The 20,425-nt window shown below is 41.5% G+C and overlaps 1 protein-coding gene across 2 annotated transcripts in view; it reads left to right on the forward strand.

The window, feature by feature from the left end:
• The window catches only part of adamtsl3 (ADAMTS-like 3), a 601,993-nt gene that overhangs the window by 240,800 nt on the left and 340,768 nt on the right, over positions 1 to 20,425 (forward strand). For both annotated transcript variants that reach the window (XM_078530447.1, XM_078530448.1), the window contains exons 4-5: positions 8,986 to 9,113; positions 19,324 to 19,369. In XM_078530447.1, coding sequence (XP_078386573.1) covers positions 8,986 to 9,113; positions 19,324 to 19,369 — 174 coding nt within the window. The remainder of the gene's footprint in view (positions 1 to 8,985; positions 9,114 to 19,323; positions 19,370 to 20,425) is intronic.

A 20,425-nucleotide genomic window follows, 5' to 3' on the forward strand; every position in this document is an offset into this window, starting at 1 on the left:
ATCCTGACTTGGAAATATATCACCGTTCTTTCACTGTCGCTGGGTCGAAATCCTGGAACTCCCTCCCTAACTGCACTGTGGGTGTATCTATACCACATGGACTGCAGCAGTTCAAGAAGGCAGCTCACCACCACCTTCTCAAGGACAACTAGGGATGGGCAATAACTGCTGGCCTAGCCAGTGATGCCCACCTCCCATGAATGAATTAAAAAAAATAGGAGGGTCTAAAATATTTTAAATGGATTTTTATTAACATTTACATAACTGACTCCTACTCTTCAATCTAATTTATTTTGTGTATTTTTTTTTTAAGTCATGAGATAGAGACTGGGAATTGTCTGCATCTTTATCTATAGGTGATCTGGCTTAGGACCTTGATAGTGAAAGGTGCTGCATTTGTATGGCATCTTATTGCATCTTTGGGAAGCCTCAAAGGGCTTTATAACCAATGAATTAATTCTGAAGTTGAGTCACTTGTTTTTATCTAGCTTAATGTAACAAGCAATTTGCAAACACCTAGGTTTCACCAACAGTGAATTAATGAATGGCCAGATATCCCTTCTGGCATTAGTTGAAGGATGAAAGTTAGCTAGCGCACGGAATTGGAATGCTTATAGCAGTGAAAGAGGGAATTCGGCTCAAAGTTTCCGTGCATCAGTATCTCAGTCACTCCCATTCCCCCACCTTTTCCCTGGAGCCCTGTATTTTTTTTCCTCTTCAGATAAACATACAATTTCCCTTGAAAACCTCGATTGACCCTATCTCCGCCACACACTCAGGTGGTACATGCCAGATCCTAATCACTCGCTGCCTGTAGAAATTTTTGGCTCATGTCTCCATCGCTTCTTTAGCCAGTCAGCATAAATTTGCGCTGTCTAGTTCTCAACCCTTCCGCCAAAGAGAATTGTTCCTCTTTGTCTACTCTGTCCAGACCTCTCATGATTTTGAACACCCTTTATCAAATCGCCTCTTGCTCCTCCTTTCCAGGAAGAACAGCCCCAGCTTCTCCTATCTATCCACATAATTGAACTTCCTTATCTCTGGGACCAGTCACATGAATCTTTTCTGCACCCTCTCATGCTTCCTAAATGCGGTGCCAAAATGACATGATACTCCAGTTGAGGCTGAACCAGTGTTTTATACATGCTAATCATAACTTCCTTTGTAGACTATGCCCCTATTTTTAGGCCCAGGACCCCATCAATTTTATTAACCACTTTCTCAACCTGCCCTGTCACCTCCACTGATTTGAGCACATGAACCCCCCAGATTCCCCTCATTTTTTTGTCACACCTTCAGAGGGCACAGATTTAAAGTGATTTGCAAAAGAAGCAAATGTGATGTGAGAAAAAACTTTTTCACACAATGAGTGGTTCAGGTCTGGAATGCACTGCCTGAAAGTGTGGTGGAGGCAAGTTCAATGAGGCATTTAAGAGGGCTTTAGATGGTTATTTGAATAGAAACAAGGTGCAGGAGAATGGCACTGAGTCCTAATGCTTATTCGTGAACTGGTGCAGACACGATGGATCAAATGGCCTACTTCTGCACCGTAATGATTCTGTGATCAGCTCCCCTTTTTAAAATAAAAAGCAGATTCAAATAATTACAAGTAACATCAATACTATCTAGATCTGCCCATGGTGGGTTTTTTTAAATTTGTTCATGGAATGTGAGCTTTGCTGGTAAGGCAGCATTTATTGCCCTTGAGAATGTGGTGGTGAGCCGCCATCTTGAACCGCTGCAGTCCATCTGGTGTAAGAACACCCACAATACTGTTAGGAAGGGAATCCCAGTGAAGAAATGGAGATATCGTTCCAAGTCAGGATGGTTTGTGGATTGGAGGGTAACCTGCAGGTGGTGGTGTTCCCTCGCATCTCTTGTCCTTGTCCTTCTAAGAGGCAGAGGTTTAAATGGATGATGTCACGGTGTCAACTTAAAGGAGTTACTGGTTTTGACTGTTAGAGAGCTGAATTAGCAAAGATGCAGTCAACAACTTAGAAATTAACTGCATGTTCATCTGAAGCTGTCCCCGCTACCCTTGACTCTAGGTGCTAACTAATGACACTGCGATCTTGATTTTGGTTGACATCGCACCCATTTTGCAAGCATGAGAGGAGCACATCAGCTTCCAATATGACGAGCGGTGCGCACATTTTGGGTCTGAAGTGCACCACCCGTAAACTTGGCACAGGCTTCTCTTTAGGGGGCAGAGCCATGCCACAACAGGCATTAGACCTTTTGCATTTGCAGATCGGGGGGCCTAGTGCCTGCTTTGAGGCCCTGATACAACATGTGCACCCCGGTATTCTCAGGCACTTGGCAACCAAACCGACAGTCCATTAAAGCAATGCTACCTCCAGAAAGATATGTTTTGTTTGCCTTACTGTGGAGCGGCGTGGAGAAGGCTGCACATTAAATGCGTGGGCTTCTGCTAGCTACTACCACCCTGCTCTCCTCCACTGCATCTGCCCCCACATCCCAGTTTGGATACAATCCAATTTCTATGTCTGGATTCCCAAATTCAAAAAAGAAAAGCGTTCTTCACAGGACTGCACTACAAAATCTTTTCAAGCTAGTGTCCCTTAATATTTGTACTTACAGTGAAAGGAATTTATTTCGTCCGTTATAACATACATGGCAAAACTAAGGGAAGATAATCATCATCGTATTTTTTTTTAAAGGCATCCTGATGGTGCATTTACCTAGACTATCATTTGCATTCAAGACATGGGTCAGAATCCAGCCTGGACTCGATGAATATACAATTTTAATTCCACCCTGTGCAAAGCTAGGACTCAGTGAAATTTTGAGTTTCAGTAAGAGAGGCTGCTTATTGGCTGCCGATGAAGGTCCCTTCTGAAGTTGAACGTTGAGGCATTTCAACTCTATGTCTGACCATTCCGCCTGAAGGTGCTTGAATTTGGTAGCCGGACATGCAGCAAAGGTGTTCGATCTCCAGTTATTGATTTCCCCCAGAGTGGAAAGTTTTACAAGAATTACTGTTGAGGAAAGGAGGTTGAAGGAGTGAAATTTACAACCTTAAACCTTCCTCCCTCCTTTTGAAGCAATTTATTTTCCTGGACTACTACGGCAATGAATAGTCTGTAACCAAGAAAGGATGCGGGGAACCTAATTTCAGGCTGTTGGCAATGTAACTGAACCATCAGCAAAGGACAGGGTATATGATTCCCTAATTTTCCCTCTCTCCAACATGAAAGCAAATTGCAGAGCTAATTTATTTTGCTTATTCATCATATTGTGTATATTGTAAGTAGGTGCAATTTTTTAACCTGCTGCACTGCTGGAGGCTATGTATGGAATGCATTAGACAAATGGAGGGATTAGTGTGTCATTAAAGAGGCAGTAAAGTATGGAGTAATTTGCAATTTGAATACAGCCAGGACTGTTGGCTTTGAAAGCTTGGAACGACTGAACATCGAACCCAGTATGAACAGCAATAATATCTTTGTAAACTGAGCTCCCTGGATTTTAAAACTGCGACAAATTAGGGAGAACCAAAGAAAACAATTTTGGGGTTGATTTGCGTTCCCATTAAAAACTTAAGATTCACCTACCATCCAAAATATATACATGATGTGTGGCTCAGCTGTTGCAGGCAAAGGTGTTTCATTTAAGTGCTTATTTACCAGCTGCTTTAGCCGCTACACCATTTTATCAGCAGTCCGCACGCTGTTTCTGATTGTCCTAGTGCCAGTAAAAAGTGCTGTCTCTCGAGGCTGTTTGATGCTGTGCAGGTGCAGTGGCTTGCTGGGAAACGCGACCAGTAGAATGGAAAGCAGTTTTAATTAAACACTCAGGAATTATAGCTGTTTATAAAATCTAACGATTTTGTGCAAATCAGAAATGTCAACACTAAAACATAAATGCAAATTTTGAGAGCGAACAAAAGCTGTGATCGATTTTAATTTCCAGACTGCAATCAGTGATTGCCAGAATTCTTTCTTCAAAAGCCAAATTACACGACGAGAGTTTGAGAGACTATGTTTGTGACCTTAACAGGAACAACAGCCCTATGCCTGAGGCAGAACTTCTTTCAACCATTAATAGTGGAGGGGATGTGTATTTTTGTTATGTGATTTGAGAGGGATTTAGAAATTACCCCAAGCATTTGATTTAAATCCAACTGGTGTCCGATAGTTTGTTTATGATGCAGAAGCTGTTCTGCAATGTGATCTAGATGTTTATTTTCCAATATCACAGGATTACTTGCAGTTGTTCGAAGACTGAGTTCATACCTTTACCATTCTTAACGCAGACTTTCAATAATGCCAGATAGAACTCTTAGCCGGCCAGATATATAAAACTTGCACCGGTGGCGTAATAGCTCAGTCTGTCGGTGGGCAGAATGGAATGACAGTTTTATCAGCAAAAAGCATGGCTAACTCTTATTTATCTTACTCCTTGCGATGTTTTCTCTCTAGAGGCAATAAACAAAACCATGTTGTGAGATAATATTTCTTCCTCAGGAGATGTCAATGCCGCCTCATAAATGTAGTAGCAGGGCTGTCTCAGGAGACTGGACTGTAATATAAATAGGATATAGGTTGTAATTTGCTGAAAAGCTTTGTTCTCAAACTGGGTCCCTGAAAAGATGGATTTGCGCAAGTCATCTGTTTATTAATAAAATGTTGAAGGATTAGGCGAGTGAGCCTCCAACAAAATGTATCATTTAGAGTACGAAAGAGCACATTTTGTAGATTAAAGACGAAAGGCTGGATTTTTGTGCAGCCGGGAAGACAGATCCTATTTTTGTTGGTAGGGGAAAGGGGGTGGAGCATGATACACACAGGAAGGAAACCTGAACTCAGCAGTCCATTTGAACCCAGCAGTGAGTTCAAACAGACCCTTTTTTGGCTGTTGCAAGGGCCTTAACCCACGGCGTGGGAGTCAAAAATTCGTGGAGTGGACGTAAATGATCACAAAAGGCAGTTAAGACCTGTTTAACTGTCATGATAAGTTTTTTTTTAAAAATCCTCAAAACTTTGAACGTTAAAAAACCAACCTGCAGGTGTCAGTGACTGTTTCAAAAAAAAAACTCTCCTGGATTGCTTTGATTTGAGAGTATTTGTTGACATTTCCCTAAGGTTTATTATTTTGTCATTCTGCAAGCTTGGCTGGGTTTCAAAAGCTACAATGATCTCAGCAGGAGGCTCTGGTTAGTTCTGTTGAAGAGTCATACGGACTCGAAACGTTAACTGTGTTCCTCTCCGCAGATGCTGCCAGACCTGCTGAGTTTTTCCAGGTATTTTTATTTTTGCTCTGAGTTTACTGCTTGATTGGCAGCTTAAAGAGTCTATTAAATATTTAGCTCTTATTGATGTGGGGTATGAACAAAAGTTTGATTTTAACAGAGACTAACCAGTTGAGATTTAGAAGCTTTTAATGGACTTCATGAATGAGAGCTTTTTCACTATCAAGTGTGTAAGGTAAGAGTTCTCATAGATTTTTAGAAGTTTATTTTATTTCATCTCCACATGGCTCATGAGGTCTACCCATGGTGGATACTGGGTGAGTTGGCACAGAGAGCAGGAGGGATCATGGGGTGGATTGGGAGAAGAATTGTCACTTGAGTTGGCATGGAGTCAGTGGAGGATAGGAGGAGCCACGGGGGTTGGGTGGTGGACATGAGTTGGCATGGAGAGGAGGAAGGGCTATGGAATGGATTGGGGGCAGAATTGTCACTCAGTTGGCATGCAGGCCATGGAGGGACCCTAGGAAGTATGTGTGATTGTGAAGGGGTGTGAAGGTGAGGACTAGACAGCTGAACTGCTTATATTACAACTGGGATGACATCCCAGAGAGCCGAGGCAGACCTTCTAACCAGCCTGCCTGCCCCTGTGGCCACCTAGGATCTGCTTCCCAGGTCGGTAGGCGCGACTCTATCCCGCCCCACCACTCAGAGCAAAAATTATGTGTGATGAGGCCCTTTAAACCGAGGCAATCTACCTAAGTGATCTGATTTAAAAACTGCTATATGAAAAGCATTTAATTTTTCCAGTATGCTAATGCAGAATGATAAATGTTCCTTTGCTGTTGCTGGATCAAAATCCTGGAACTCTCTCCCTAACAGCGCTGTTGGTGTACCTATGCCAGATGGACTGCAGCAGTTCAAGAAGGCAGCTCACCACCACCTTCTCAAGGGCAACTAGGGATGGGCAATAAAAATTGCTGGCAGAGCCAGCGACACCCACATCCTGTGAAAGAATAAAAAATATATAAAATAAAGCTAGGGGTCCACCTTATAATTGTCCAAATGGCAAATTTTGACTTCAGTTCTGTAAAACTGTGCAAATTAAAATTAAAATTGAAATTAAATGTTGAAAAGGAGTGTTTGGCCCAAACAGTCCAACCATTTATCTGAGCATGGTCCTAATCCCATGCGTCCAATTTATTCCCATATCCCTCCATTCCCCAATCCTCCTATCTAAACTAATGTTAAATGTTGATTTGAGCGGAGCCATTAAGTCAGGGTCAGGTGTTTTGCCACAGTGAAGGAGGGCAAATCATTCTGGAAGAATCACATATGCCTCCTCATATCCAACTGGAATGATGCCGGCTCATAGAACAATGCTGGCAGTTGAGAAACCGATGTAACAATGCAATTTTCTTTCAGACAGCGCTGAAAAATTTGAAATGCAATCCAGTAATAACAATAGCAGGCTAATTTTTAAAAAATGTAAACCATCTCAATCTTTTCTTCAATGTGTCAGTCTGCATAGAAAAATCAGTGCATGACCAAGCTAACTACACTGAAAATTACAATTAGGTGTACCTTAGTTAAGTACTCGCGAGCCAGTTTTCCTCTTGAGTTTAGTTTGGCTTCCTGCATTAATCCTCGGCCAGGATTTTAGGGCCCTGTCGTGATGGGACCCGCCATGGGAGATTCATGCGAAAGTGGACGATCCCAGCGGTGGGCAGGGCTGGAAAATCTCGCCCCCCCCCACATTTCGCATTGAACTGATGTATTCACCTAGCAGTAGTAAAAATCTGCAGCAAAAAGGTTTAATATTTAGCATTTCAAGTAATATATTTCATGCCTTTTCCACTGCTTGTTGTGGTAGGGCTAAACAGAGCATTACAGATGTTTTTACATATCCCAGTTAATACTTTTAAAGTTCATTCCTAATATTGGGAGTTTCCAATGGAAATGCAGCGCATTGAAAATAAAATATCTCTTCGGAAGAGCCAATAAATTCATCAACTTATTGTACTGATTATTTAAAATTCTTCATATCTTGATACCTTTGAGCATATATACCTACATTTACTTTGATTCCCAGCATTAGAAGTAAAATGTTTAGCAAATTTCATAATCAAAAACATGCAATGGCTAAATTTTACCTACAAGAAAACCATAAGTTTTGGCACTAAAATATTTCTTGGCTATAACCAAGGTCACTGCTATTTTATTGTTACATTAACATTGGACTGGATTTTGTACTAAGTGGCTATTAAATGGCTGGCATTTTTGTTGCACTTGCCTGAGACGCTGCTTTTTTTGTACTGAATCAGTGCATTGAAGGAAAAAGTACAATAATGTAGACTGGGTGATATGAACACTTAACTAATTTCTATGACAGGTTGAGTATCTGTGCATCCAAAAGCCGAACATTTTTTGCCCGGGAAGTCAGTGACCCGAGCTGACACGAACCTTGCCGTCCAGACCCGACCTTTAGCATGAGAAGTCTAGTTGTTTGCCTTGTGATTTTTTCTGATTATTTAATGCTTTTATTCCACCATGTCAAAAAGACCATATACGGTAGCCATATCACATCCGAAAACCGAAAATATTCGAGTACCGAAACGCAATGAACCCCAAGGGTCTTGATTAAGGATACTAGGCCTGTTCAACAATGTACATTAAAATAGTTGTGTAATAGCTCTGTCTATACATACAAACTACCTGAAGTGTTCCTTCCAAATATCACCTCTTGGGAACATAGTTCTCACATAATCTTCTTGCCAATGTTGTCGCCTGTTTCAGAATATCTTGGTTTGGTATCATATTTACAATTAAGTGCCCTTTTTAGTAAAATACTTAGAGCCGAGTGCAATCATTTTCTTATTACAATTACAATGCACTTGTTTTCCTTAGGTGGGCTTAGAGAACTCAATCTAGGCATTGACGAGGCTATTGCTTGGCTCTGTGACAATGTGTATGCTAAATAAATAAGTGCACTTGTCCATAATATTGGGGTACATTTTCCTCGTGTATATTGTTGTGAAAATGGTGAAAGACATAAGCTTGGATGGAATGCTGTTGGACCATTCATAAATTTGGTATGAAATTAACAAGCCTCCAACGAACCCTGAGTTCAGAAGGGTTGTAAACAGGAGAAATATGGAATAGATTTCCAGCTGAAATGGTTAATATCGATAAACACATTTTCTTTAAATAAAAGCCCCCAGTATATGTGATTAAAAGTATATGTAGTTGAAGGTTTCCATTGATAAGTGCAAATAAGAATGAAAAATGATTTGTGAAACATAACAGTTTGGAACATTGAATATAGCGAGCCCAGAAACATCACTGGTGAGTAATGTGGGCCGCAAGGATAGATATTTGTGAATTTTACTTTTGGAATTCAGTGATTCTGAGTAAGACCATATGAAGTGGATCAGGTTATTCTTCACTGAAAAGCTTTTTTAGTGGAAAATTTATTACACTGACATATAAGGGAATGTTTAAATGCTCGCCCACGGAGAGTTACCTGGCTGCAAGTGTGGAGCAGAAAATGGCGGGCAGCGCGCCAGCAACTTTTCAAACCTGGCTGATAGTGAGCCAAGTACCTTGTCATGGGTGAAGTCTTGGAGAATCTACCCTCCAAATCAAAATGCAAAATTAATGACATGATGTTCACACCGTATCTTGGATACCTCATATATAACTGGGAGGATTTCCCCTCTTTTATTGAAAGTGATCGTGACCTTATTCAGTGTTATTTCATTCTCTTGATCTTGCAGACATCAAGAATCACACGTTCCGATGAGGATAAAGATTCTGGCTGGGATGCATGGGGACCTTGGAGTGACTGTTCAAGAACATGTGGTGGAGGTGCTTCCTATTCCCTGAGACGATGCTTAAATGGCAGGTGAGAACAAAATTGTTAAATTAGAAATAGTTTATGCGACACCTTATCAGGTACCTCACAAATATTTTAACAGGCTTCACTGGCATTGATTTACTTTGAGGGCAGTGCCTACTCTGTAGGCAAATGGGCAGCCATTTGGTGCACAGCAAGGTCCTACAAATAGCAGTTAGGTGGGTGGCCAGTTAGTCTGGTGGCGTTCGTTGAGGCAAAGATGTTGACCCGTCTGGAGACTTCTTTGCTCTTCTTGAATTAGGGACCTTTCAATGCTTATGTGAATGAGCAGATTTAATGCCTTATCGACTGCATTGCCATATGTGGCAAGGCATTACAGGAAAACTGCTCATCCGCAACCCCCTCCCTAAGCTAAACTGGTGCCCCATGTGTGCCAGAAACAGTTCACCCAACATATTTAAACTGGTTTGGCTCTGGGAGTTTGCATGTGGTTCAGGCATGCCAGTAGTAGGTAAAAGTCAATGATGTAGGAGGCAGTGTCCAGAACAGAGTGGGATTATATTCAATCGTATTGCAGTTGGTAAGTGACCACCACCATCGTGTCATTCAGGCCAGTGCTTGTTTCCTGAGCATTGGTCACAATGATTTCATTTTAAGATAATCATCTGATTATTTGAGTATAAAGCAATTGGAAAGAATGGTTTGTTGGAGACCAAGGTTATTGGCTTTTCTATTGGTTGAAGACTCATGGCAGCAGCATGGATGGAAGAAGAGTAAAATACACTGAACCCCGTGCAGTTATCAAGATCGTGATGAGACAATCCATCTACATCTGAAGCAGCAGTGCAGGTGCCTCAGCAGATTGGGAGGTGGGAGGGAGGAGCCTTATACTGCATCTCCAGATTTATCATCATCATCTCAGTGCAGAAATATTGTGCAATACAAAAAAGGTCTAACTTTAAAAGAAATGGAGGACAAAAAGGCCAATCAATTTTTTAAGCCGGAAGATAATTTTGAAATCAGGAAGCCTGATGTCCCAAGCAATCATTGAAGAGGCATTTAATTGGGTGCATACGCTGTCCCTTTAAGGAACCTCCCTGCCCTGACCAAGAAAATGATTCCCAATGATAACAATGCCTATCTATTGCTGTGCTCATGCCTCCTTCTACCAGATCAGAAAGAAATTGCAGTCAAACTTCAAATGCATTGCACCAATTTATTCATGTACTTTGCATAATATGTAGTGCTGTTGACACTCTTCTCCCCAAACCTCAATGACCTATAATGTTTTACTTTGTGCTAGTGTGTTATATAATTGTTCTTACTCATAACCTGCAATCTTCAAATGTTTCTGTAGTGGAAAGAATAAGTATACTATCTTACTGCTGGGCTTCAGTGGGAACCAGTTTGCATTCGAGTAGTCATGATATATCATAGCCTCAAAAAGTGGTGCAAGGAGAGTCAATAGTAACTTCCAAAAGGGAATTTGATAGACTAATGAAAGGGAAAATTCCGCAGTGGTACGGGACTGATTGGAAAGCTCATTCAAAAAGCTGGCACAGGCACGATGGGCTGAGTGGCCTCTTTCTGTGCTGTAAGATTCTATGCACTGAACTTGTGTTGGGCTCTTGAGATAGCTCAATAATTAATTCTGGCATTCAACTTCTGTGCCTGGTTGAACCTGCCTGATTGCTGGTAAATTAATTGTCACTTTCTCAGGAGGCTATAGATCGATCAAACGCAGCATTGCATTGAGATTCAGAGATTGGCCTGCTGTGGTTTCTCTTGCCATAGCCCTGCTTCTGGACATTCCTTCAGCATACCCGATGACCTGCTTGGGCAACGACAGGTCAATGTGTCTTTGCCTAAAGGTTTCATTCAATTTTGACCCCCAGCATGTTGATGCCATACAAGCCCCTCCCGGAAGGGCCCAAGGCAATTTTCGTAACACTGTTGGTGTTCACGTGAGATCATTTCACTGTCTCACTGGGGTGTTCGTTACAGCCTGCCCTGTCACCCAGCCTGTGCCACCTACAAAATAATACATGATTATACTATTGGTTCGGTTACGTAGATCTTACAGGAGAGGATCAGGCGATAGATGAAGGCTTGGGAGAATGTATTATGTGTAAAAGTTTAAAGCTTCATGAAGTCCATACTGCAGCTTTAGCGGTACAAATGTTTCTAGTTTATTTGTTTGGATAAGGTCATGAACCGAGACTACTCTGTGGTTTACTCAGAGGGGGAAAGAATGATTGGTTACACCAGACTGCAAATCAGGATGTTTAATCATCAGCCAAGGAAAGAAAAGCCAAAATCTGAGCACATTGCTGGGCCTCCTTGAGTTCCACCCATCTGCTAAGCAGTCCGTTGTTTCAACGGCGTTAGAACAAAAAAAATTACAAAACCAGACTGTAAAAATGCATTTTTGGTCCTGGTGTTCCAATTTTCTTCGTTTTACATCCTGATTCGTGCACCTATTAATTGCCAAATTATCCCAGTAATTTCCGCTCTTACACCCGTTGCCACCTGAAACTCCAAAGGGAAGCAGAGAACTCCTTGCTGACAGTCACCTGGCCTCTGCCCAAACCTTAGCAGCCACTGTCCTGCACTGAAACCTTCCGCTCACTGATTGCTCAATTCTGACATCAGGATTACTCCTGCAGATCTGTCAGTTAGCAACTTATAAAGCATAAAATTAATCTTTTTTATTATCCTTTCATGGGATGTGGGCACCATGGGCAAAGCTGGCATTTATTGCCCATCCCTAAAGACTCTTGAGAAGGAGTGTCTTGCTCGGTCAACCACATTGCTGGGGGTCTGGAGTTATGTGTCGGCCAGACTGGGTAAGGATGGCAAATTTTCTACCCCTAAAGGACAATAGTGAACCAGATGGGTTTTTTCAACAATCAGTGATAGTTTCGCAGTCACCTTTACTGAGACAGGATTCATTTCCAGATTAATCAATTTAAATTATTAATTATTTTAATTCAGTTTCTACCGGCTGTCATGGTGGGATGTGGACCCATGTCTCCAATGCATTAACTTGGGACTTTGGATACTAGACTTAATGATATTACCACAATGCCACCATATCCCCCTAATCACCAACTTTTGGTTGTCATGATTTTGTATCTATGTTGAAAGATGGGGCTTCATTTCTGGAGGAGAAAGGCTGAGATTATTTCTAGAAAACTGCAATAGAATCCTTTTTTAAATTAATTTACAGGATGTGGCCGTCACTGGCTAGGCCAGCACTTATTGCCCATCTCTAATTACCCTTGAGAAGGTGGTGGTGAACTGCCTCCTTGAATTGTTGTGGTCCATGTGGTGTAGGTACACCCACAGTGCTGTTAGCGAGGGAGTTCCAAGATTTTGACCCAACGACAGTGAAGGAACGGCAATATATTTCCAAGTCGGGATGGTGTGTGGCTTGGAGGGAACCTTCCAGGTGGTGGTGTTCCCGTGTATCCGCTGCCCTCGTCCTTCTAGATGGTGTCAGTCGTGGGTTTGGAAGGTGCTTGCTCACTAAGGAGTCTTGGTAGGTTTCTACAGTGCATCTTGTAGATGATACAGATTGCTACCACGGTTAGTCAGTGGTGGAGGGAACGAATATTTGTGGATGGTGTGCCGATCAAGCAGGTTGCTTTGTCTTGGGTGGTGTGAAGCTTCTTGAGTGTTGTTGGAGCTGCACTCATCCAGACAAGAGGAGAGTATTCCATCATACTCTTGACCTCTGCCTTGTAGCGTTGGGGAGTCAGGATGTGACTTACCGACTGCAGGATTCCTAGCCTCAGACCTGCTCTTGTAGCCACAGTATTTATATGGCTAATCCATCTAACTAATACTTCTGAAAAACAACAGACAACAATTATTGCTTCTGAGTCAGATCCTGGTCACAGGGCCCGAGTACAATTATCAAACGATGACCTCCCATCTCCAGCTAGACAGAATTTACGAAACCTAGCCTCACCTGTTCCCTCAAATGGACGCAAAAGATCCAATAGCTCTATTTCAAAGAAGAGCAAGGGGGTTCCCTCCCCACCCCAAGTTCTGCCCAGTATTTCTCTCTCAACTGGCATTACTAAAACAGATAACCAAGTCATGATCACATTGCTGGTTTTGGAATCTTGGTCGACACATATTGTTTGCTGTTTTTCCAACATAGGCAGTAACTACAATTCATTTGCTATCAAAGACAACCCAAGCTTGTGAAAAACATAATATAAATGAAAGTCTTTATTTCTTAGTTTCTTTTTTTCAGTGTGGCTAGCTTCAAAGAGAAGGTGAAACAAATGTACTTTTTACAGCCTTTTCCTTGATGTTGTACATCATAGGAGTGTAGCCAATATACCAATGCTGATAGAATCAACATTGACCAAATCTGTAGAACTGTATATGTTATAATCAGTTTCAGAATTTAATATTTTGCTTGCAATAAACACAGTGAACAAGATATTTGTGCTGCTTGACTTGCCAAATAGTACAATCAAATTGTAAACTCAGCAGCACTTTGGAACTAAATAGTTCTAAATGGCAAGCTTTATTTCAACACTTGTCTCTTCCAGTCTTCAGTTTTACAGAAAGGAATGTGCAGATTGTGTGTGTGCAGCATTTTTCCATTGTATAAACAGAAACATTTGTAAATGCTGTTAATCCCAAAATTCTGATAGGAATGAATGTGATATAAAGACAAGAGAGGGGAAGAAGTGAACCCATCCGAAGTTTATGATGGTTTTTAACATATTTGGACTTGCGAAGTAAGAAAGTAACCCACTAATTGGAGAAGTTATAGTTAACATGAGCTCCTGATCCATAAGCATGTTCCATTGTTCATATTTTATAAAACCCTTGATCCAAACTTAGCATTTATGTTTATTCTCTAATTATGCATTTCATTAGGTTCAGCACTTAAATGCAGTCAGTTTGCTTCCAGGTGCCACAACACAACCACACACCAGTTACTCTGCGGGTAGAAAAGAATATTAAACCAGGTGTGAAAAAGGCCATTGGACCAATTAGCCCAACACTAATCGAGAATTCATGTATAATTATTTGCTCATGGGGTCCTGTCCCCCTCCCAACCTAATTCCCAGTCATTACTAATTGATTTCCTACTTCCTACATTCTCCCACCCCTACCAATACGAACAGGGAGCAGGAGTAAGCCATTCAGACCCCTCAACCCTCAAGCCTGCTCCGTAATTTAATAAGATCACGGCCGATCTGATAGTGACCTGAAATCTGCATCCCACTTACCTCCAATAACCTACAACTCCCTTGCTTACCAAGGATCTATCCACCTCTGCCTAAAAAATATTCAAAGGGCAGGATTTTGCCCTTGGCCTAGTGTGCTTGGTGGGGGCGGGCAGGGGGTGGTTGGGCAGCTGACCGCCGCCCGTGATCGGCTCCACTCTGCAATTTTACGTGGGCGGGCCAATTAAGGCCTGCCCTGCGTGGGTCGTGAGTGGCAGCACTGAGCGCTGCCTGTGCGGGTGGGGGGAAGAAGGAGGGAGAGCTGGGTCTTGCACGCAATTTGCACATGCGCGAGAAAGAATGCTTCAATCTCCCTGAGGCACAGAGCTGCCCCAGGGAGATTGAAGCGTTTTTTAAAAAAAATTAACAAGGACAGTAAAAATTTAAAAAACATGTCCCCTCATGTGACTCTGACATGAGATGGAACATGTTTTTAATTCCAAAATAAAGTTTTTATTTAACGTTTATTTGCTTAAAGAAACCTCATCCCACTCGTGGATGAGGTTTCCTAAAAACTGTAAAGGCCACTTGGCCTTTTCACCTGCCCGCCAACAGTAAGGTGGGACCAGCAGCGTGAATTTTGAATTTAATTAGCTTGTTAATGACCTTAATAGGCCTTATCAGTGGGCGCGCAGCCAACTCCGGCGCACGCCCACCGAACGACATATCGCACGAGTGCGTGATGGTGTTGAGACGCATGCCCGACGTCATCGCGTGTCATTTTACACTCGGGTGTGTCAGGCGTACACCTGCATGCTGAGCATAAAATTCTGTCCTAGGACACTCTCCCTGAAAAGGTGGTGGAAGCAGAGTTCCAAAGACTCACGACTCTGAGTGAAAAAATTTCGCTTCATCTCCTTTTAAATGGGTGACCCTTTATTTTTAAACAGTGACCCCTAGTTCTAGATTCTCCCACAAGAGGAAACATCCTCTCCACATCCACCCTGTCAAGACCCCACAGGATCTTATATATTTCAGTCAAGTCACCTCTTACTCTTCTAATTGCCTGGTGTGATATTGAATCTCTTTTTTTTTGCTGAGTTGGCTGATCTTAATCCAGAGTTACATTGGGAACACTAAAATTGATGTTTCCTTGGGCTAGGAAACAGAGGAAGAAGGCGGCTAGATCACGAGACTGTAATCATCATCCTGTTATGCCTGTTGCAAAGTGCAAGTGTGGTCTTTAGGTGAGAACATGTGTGGCCTTGGTCCCCATGGTCAAGAAAGCAGCTGTCACTTTTCTAGGTTCACATAGAAATAAAGGTCAGATATAAGAAGGTGTCCAATCCTGAAGGCTTACAGTAAAGGTGGAGAAACACGACATAGGCACTCAGTATACACTTTGCTTAAGCATTCTAATTTAAATTGTTGACTAAATGATTAAATAAACTGTGAGTTAAAATCCAGAAATGAGTGGGGTAGCATTGTGGTTGTGTTGCTGGGCTAATGATCTGGAGACAAGAGTTCAAACCCCACTAGGGCAGTTGGGGAATTTAATTCAGCTCATTAAATAAGTCTGGAATTAAGAAGATAAGATGACTAATGGTGACCATGAAGCTACCAGATTGTTGTAAATGCCTTTTAAGGAAGAAAATCTGTCATCCTTATCCAGTGCGGCCTATATGTGACTCCAGACCTACAGCAATTTGGTTGACTCTCAACTGCCTTCTAAAATGGTTTAACAAGCCATCCGATGGTGACTCGCCACTACCTTCTCGAAGGCTATTAAGAATGAATAATGAATGCTGGTTTTGCCTATGATGCCACATCCCGCATGTGTTGATTTCTATAGAAATCTTGATCCAGAGAAAACATTTCTTGGGAAAGTAGTTATGCATTGATTATTTAACTACAGTGGATTCTGAACTGGGTCCCAGAACTGTGTTATTTGAACTTACTTGCATGTATTGAGAATTTGCTACTTGTTTGGAGAGCAGTGGTGACAGCAGATTTGAAGAAGTCCACATTTTAAACGTGCTCACTTTCCTAGCTGGGGGGCAATATATGATGGTAAGCAGACACTTACTGGCGAGAAAAGAGCAAAGTAAAATGGACAAATGTGAGCTAGAATAGAACATAATTTAACCTTTGTTGTGTGCCTCAAAGATTTATATGCCTGTGTTGTATTGAGACGTTGTGCCATTCTGGTTCATATTGTTCCGATTATTCTACAAAACGTGATGTGACGAGCATAGCTGCCTGGCAGAGGTGCTCCATTTGAAGATGCTTAAAGCTCGGAATTTGTTCTTTTTTGGGATAGTCCTGCACCAAGTTTCATTTACCGATTTGGGTAACTACTGGGGTATTTTTACAACTCATAACCAGGTAATGAAGCATTAAACTGGAGCCTAGTCTTTAGATACACACAAGCTTTTACCTACAGGAACACACATTACAAATCATACACCTCCAATCCAACAGCCACAGTGCCGGCCTGCTCCTGTGTGTATGAGCACGGGTGAGTTCCACAATCTGAGATTTTTCAGATGATATCTAATGGAATATTCCAGCTCAGGACAGCCTAACATTTGGGACATGTTTTGCGGTGACAAGTGTGAGACAGCTGCCTCTGCCCCACCTGCCCATCCCAGCTGAAGAAGGCCTGAAATAATTGTTAAGTTGTGAGCAGGAGAGGCAGCCAGCTTAACTTTCAAACACACTGCCATCTCATGACTGAGCACCAGGAAGTACAAGCCATCTGCATCTATGTTGAACAGCAGCCTGGTACCATACGTATTCCTCCTATTTGGCTATCGCTTTGAAGGCATACTAGATGAGGCTAAGAGAGGGCAGACATCATAACCAGACTAATAAATGAAAGTACTGCGTGTGAAGCATTGGTTGAACATATACAATGGACACGACATGATTTGCATGCGATGTTGAGTTAATAACATTTATGCCGAGGCTAGTTCTGAAAAAAAAAGGCAAGTTCACTGGGTCAGAATTGAGATGAGAAAGCCTCTCAGCTGCACAAGATCCTCCACCACTATCAACTGGCCTAGGGCAGTCTCAGGAAGAGGAAAACTTTGGACAGGTCAAGGAGGCAACATATTAAAGCTGGCATCTTATGTCAAAGACTGAACCATCAAAGATATAATATGTAAAATGTACTTGGTGAGCAGCACTGGGAGAGAAATATCCTCCAAAGCTATCAAATTGTCAGTCAGAACAATATCCAGTATCGTGGAGTTATAGGTTTAATGAATCCCTTGCATGTGCTTAGAGAGATATTGCATAAACTAAAAGATTATAGATTATAATTTAGCTTTCAAACATTATAGCTTAACTATTATAGCTGGTTTGATGGATCTTATCCATGGATGTTTGAGTAGGACTGCCATGGATCAGTGTAGCACTGCAAAAAAAAAATGTTTCTCTTTTGTGGGATGTGGATGTCGCTGGCAAAGCAGCATTTATTATCCATCTCTAATTGCCCTTGAGCTGAGAGCAGTTAAGAGTCAACCACATTGCTGTGGGTTTGGACTCACATAAAAGCCAGACCAGGTAAGGATGGCAGATTTCCTTCTCTAAAGGACATTAGTGAACCAGATGGATTTTTACAACAATCGGTGATCGTTTCATGGTCGCCATTACTGAGACTAGCTTTAGATTCCAGATTTATTCATTGAATTTAAATTCCACCAGCTGCTGTGGCGGTAGTGGTGGGATTTTAATCTAGCTGTCCCCAGAGCATTAGCCTAGGCCTCTGGATTGGTAATCCGGTAACATTACCACTATGCTCCCATCTCCCCATTGTCCTTGGGCAAGACTCGGGCAATGTTTGCAAGATGACAAACCAACATTGATAATGTGAGAAAGAAACTGGAGCAGATTCTCATCCTGCACACACACACACACACGCACACATATATATACGTATGTATATTATATACTATATTTTTTAAAAATGTATATATATATACATCATATATAAAACTATATATAGTTATATATAATGTTTTATATATAATGTTTTATATGTGTGTATATATCTATCTATCTATATATGGTACCGCATCCACCAAGTTACTTAAGCTTAAGCTATAGTTTGTCCCTTGGTACTTCTTTCAGTGAAGTAAACTGCATTCATTTATGTTTAATTTGAAGCTTACCGTGCGGTAAGTGATTGCCCCTGTGTTTACCTTGGTTTACATTTGTAGCTGTGAGTTTGGAGTGTATTATTGTACTTGGGACATTAGCATTGATGGCTGGCTCCACGGCTTTGAGTTTCTAAAACTGGCGATGTGTTTAGGTAATTTTACTTTGGAAACTGCTTGCATAATGAATAATAAGAACAGTAGTTTCTTGTGTAATAGACTGTTTGACAGAAAAACAGTTTATTCGTTATAATCTTGAACAGACTCGGAATTTTTTTTTGAAAGGAAGTTCATTTTGAAAGGCCTAATTGCGATGGGTACATGAGATAAAATGGAAATTAATATATTCTCTTGCATGTCCTTTAATGGTGGTTAGCTATGCATAATAGATGTATTCAAAAACAAAATGTCAGCGTAGAAGGGAATTTTGTTTGGCCAGTGAACATTTGATCATGATAGTTGTAGGAAATGTTTGGAAAAAAAAAAGTTTTATAAGCTCAGCCTTTCAGGATTGACTATGTTTGTTCACGCTCAGTGGGATTTCAGTCAGTGACTGGTTTCATTATACATAAGCCCTGGCAGGTATTTTCTACTAATGTTTTGACAGGTGAAGAAAAATTTAGCTTGATTCAGAACCAGAGCGAAAGCCCTTGTCAAGAATGATTTCATTTGCTGCACCAGGCTTATGGTCTTGGCTGAAGACCCAAATTTATTAGTGGGGAAGAGCATTAAAAATTATCAGGGATTAGAGGATTTTGACCATGGAGCCTTCCTTTGTTGAGTCATGCGCATATGTTAAAACTGGTTTATAATGGAAGCTTTTGTAAAATGTTTGACACATGTTTGTTTAATGCTTTGAAAGACTGTTCTCTATGTCATTTTTTTTTATTTCCTGTCTCTCAGGCGCTGTGAAGGGCGGAATATTAGGTACAAAACCTGCAGCAATGTGGTAAGTACTGCATAAAATGCATCTGATTAGTAATTATTGTGAATTACTGCTCTCTTTGCTGCTGTTGTAGATGGAGAAATTACACTAAGTGAGCGTGCTTCCTTTCACGTGTGCTTTGTTAGTGCACATGATGTTAGCATTTATGAATAAAATATTTTTCCAATCTTATACTGAGAACAGTTTGCTGACCGTTTGAAGGTTGCGGCGCGATAAAATTGGAAACATCGAGTAATTTGGAAGTTGGTTCTGTCACACTCGATCTCTGCCATTTTTTGCCTCCCCATATCCAGATTTGTTTCTGGCATTTGCAGCGAGCGGCAGCATTTTTTCAGCTGATTGCCTACAAATGGATAAAAGTGATACCATATGCCCTGTTTTCACTTGTTCCCAGCTCAGTTGCATTTCTGTTGTATGAATTGTGCATCCGTGGCGAGCAGACCTACAAGCTGCTTCAATCACAGGTGGATAAGGTCACAACTATTTATAACTACTAAATTATGGGGTGTTTCCAGAGTTCCCAGACAATCAATATAGATTCCTGAACAACTGAAGCCAGCTTTAACTGCCTCGTGTACCAGATGTGGGCATATTGGAGGATGTTCCGCATATCCTACACAGAGCGACGAGGGAAGAAGTTCTGGAAATGGCTGGAGAAAAGAGAAGATTAGTGCATAGCATCAAAGAGAGAGAGATACAATACTTCAGTCACATCATTAGAGCAGACAGTAGAGGGGGACTGTAATTGGAGAAGAAGTAGGAGAAGGAAGCAGAGGAGAAACTGGATGATGGTTATAGTGAACTTGATGCAGTTGACTGATGTGGAGTGTGTAAAGGCAGCACAGAGCAGACAGAGGTGGAGATCCATGACCGTCAACCTTCTGCAAAGAAGGTGACACTAATGAACAAATGTAACAAGGTGAAGGAGGGGTAATAAGTGAGTCATTTGAGAGCTCTCTATCTGCAATAGGAGTACAACTTTAAGAATTAATCTACAATATCAGAAGACCAAGGCAAGGTGGTAAGGCTCAAAGAAATTGTTGACCTTAATTGCCTTTA

The sequence above is a fragment of the Cetorhinus maximus genome, chromosome 26, assembly GCF_964194155.1.
Source record: "Cetorhinus maximus chromosome 26, sCetMax3.hap1.1, whole genome shotgun sequence".
Taxonomy (NCBI): Eukaryota; Metazoa; Chordata; class Chondrichthyes; order Lamniformes; family Cetorhinidae; genus Cetorhinus; species Cetorhinus maximus.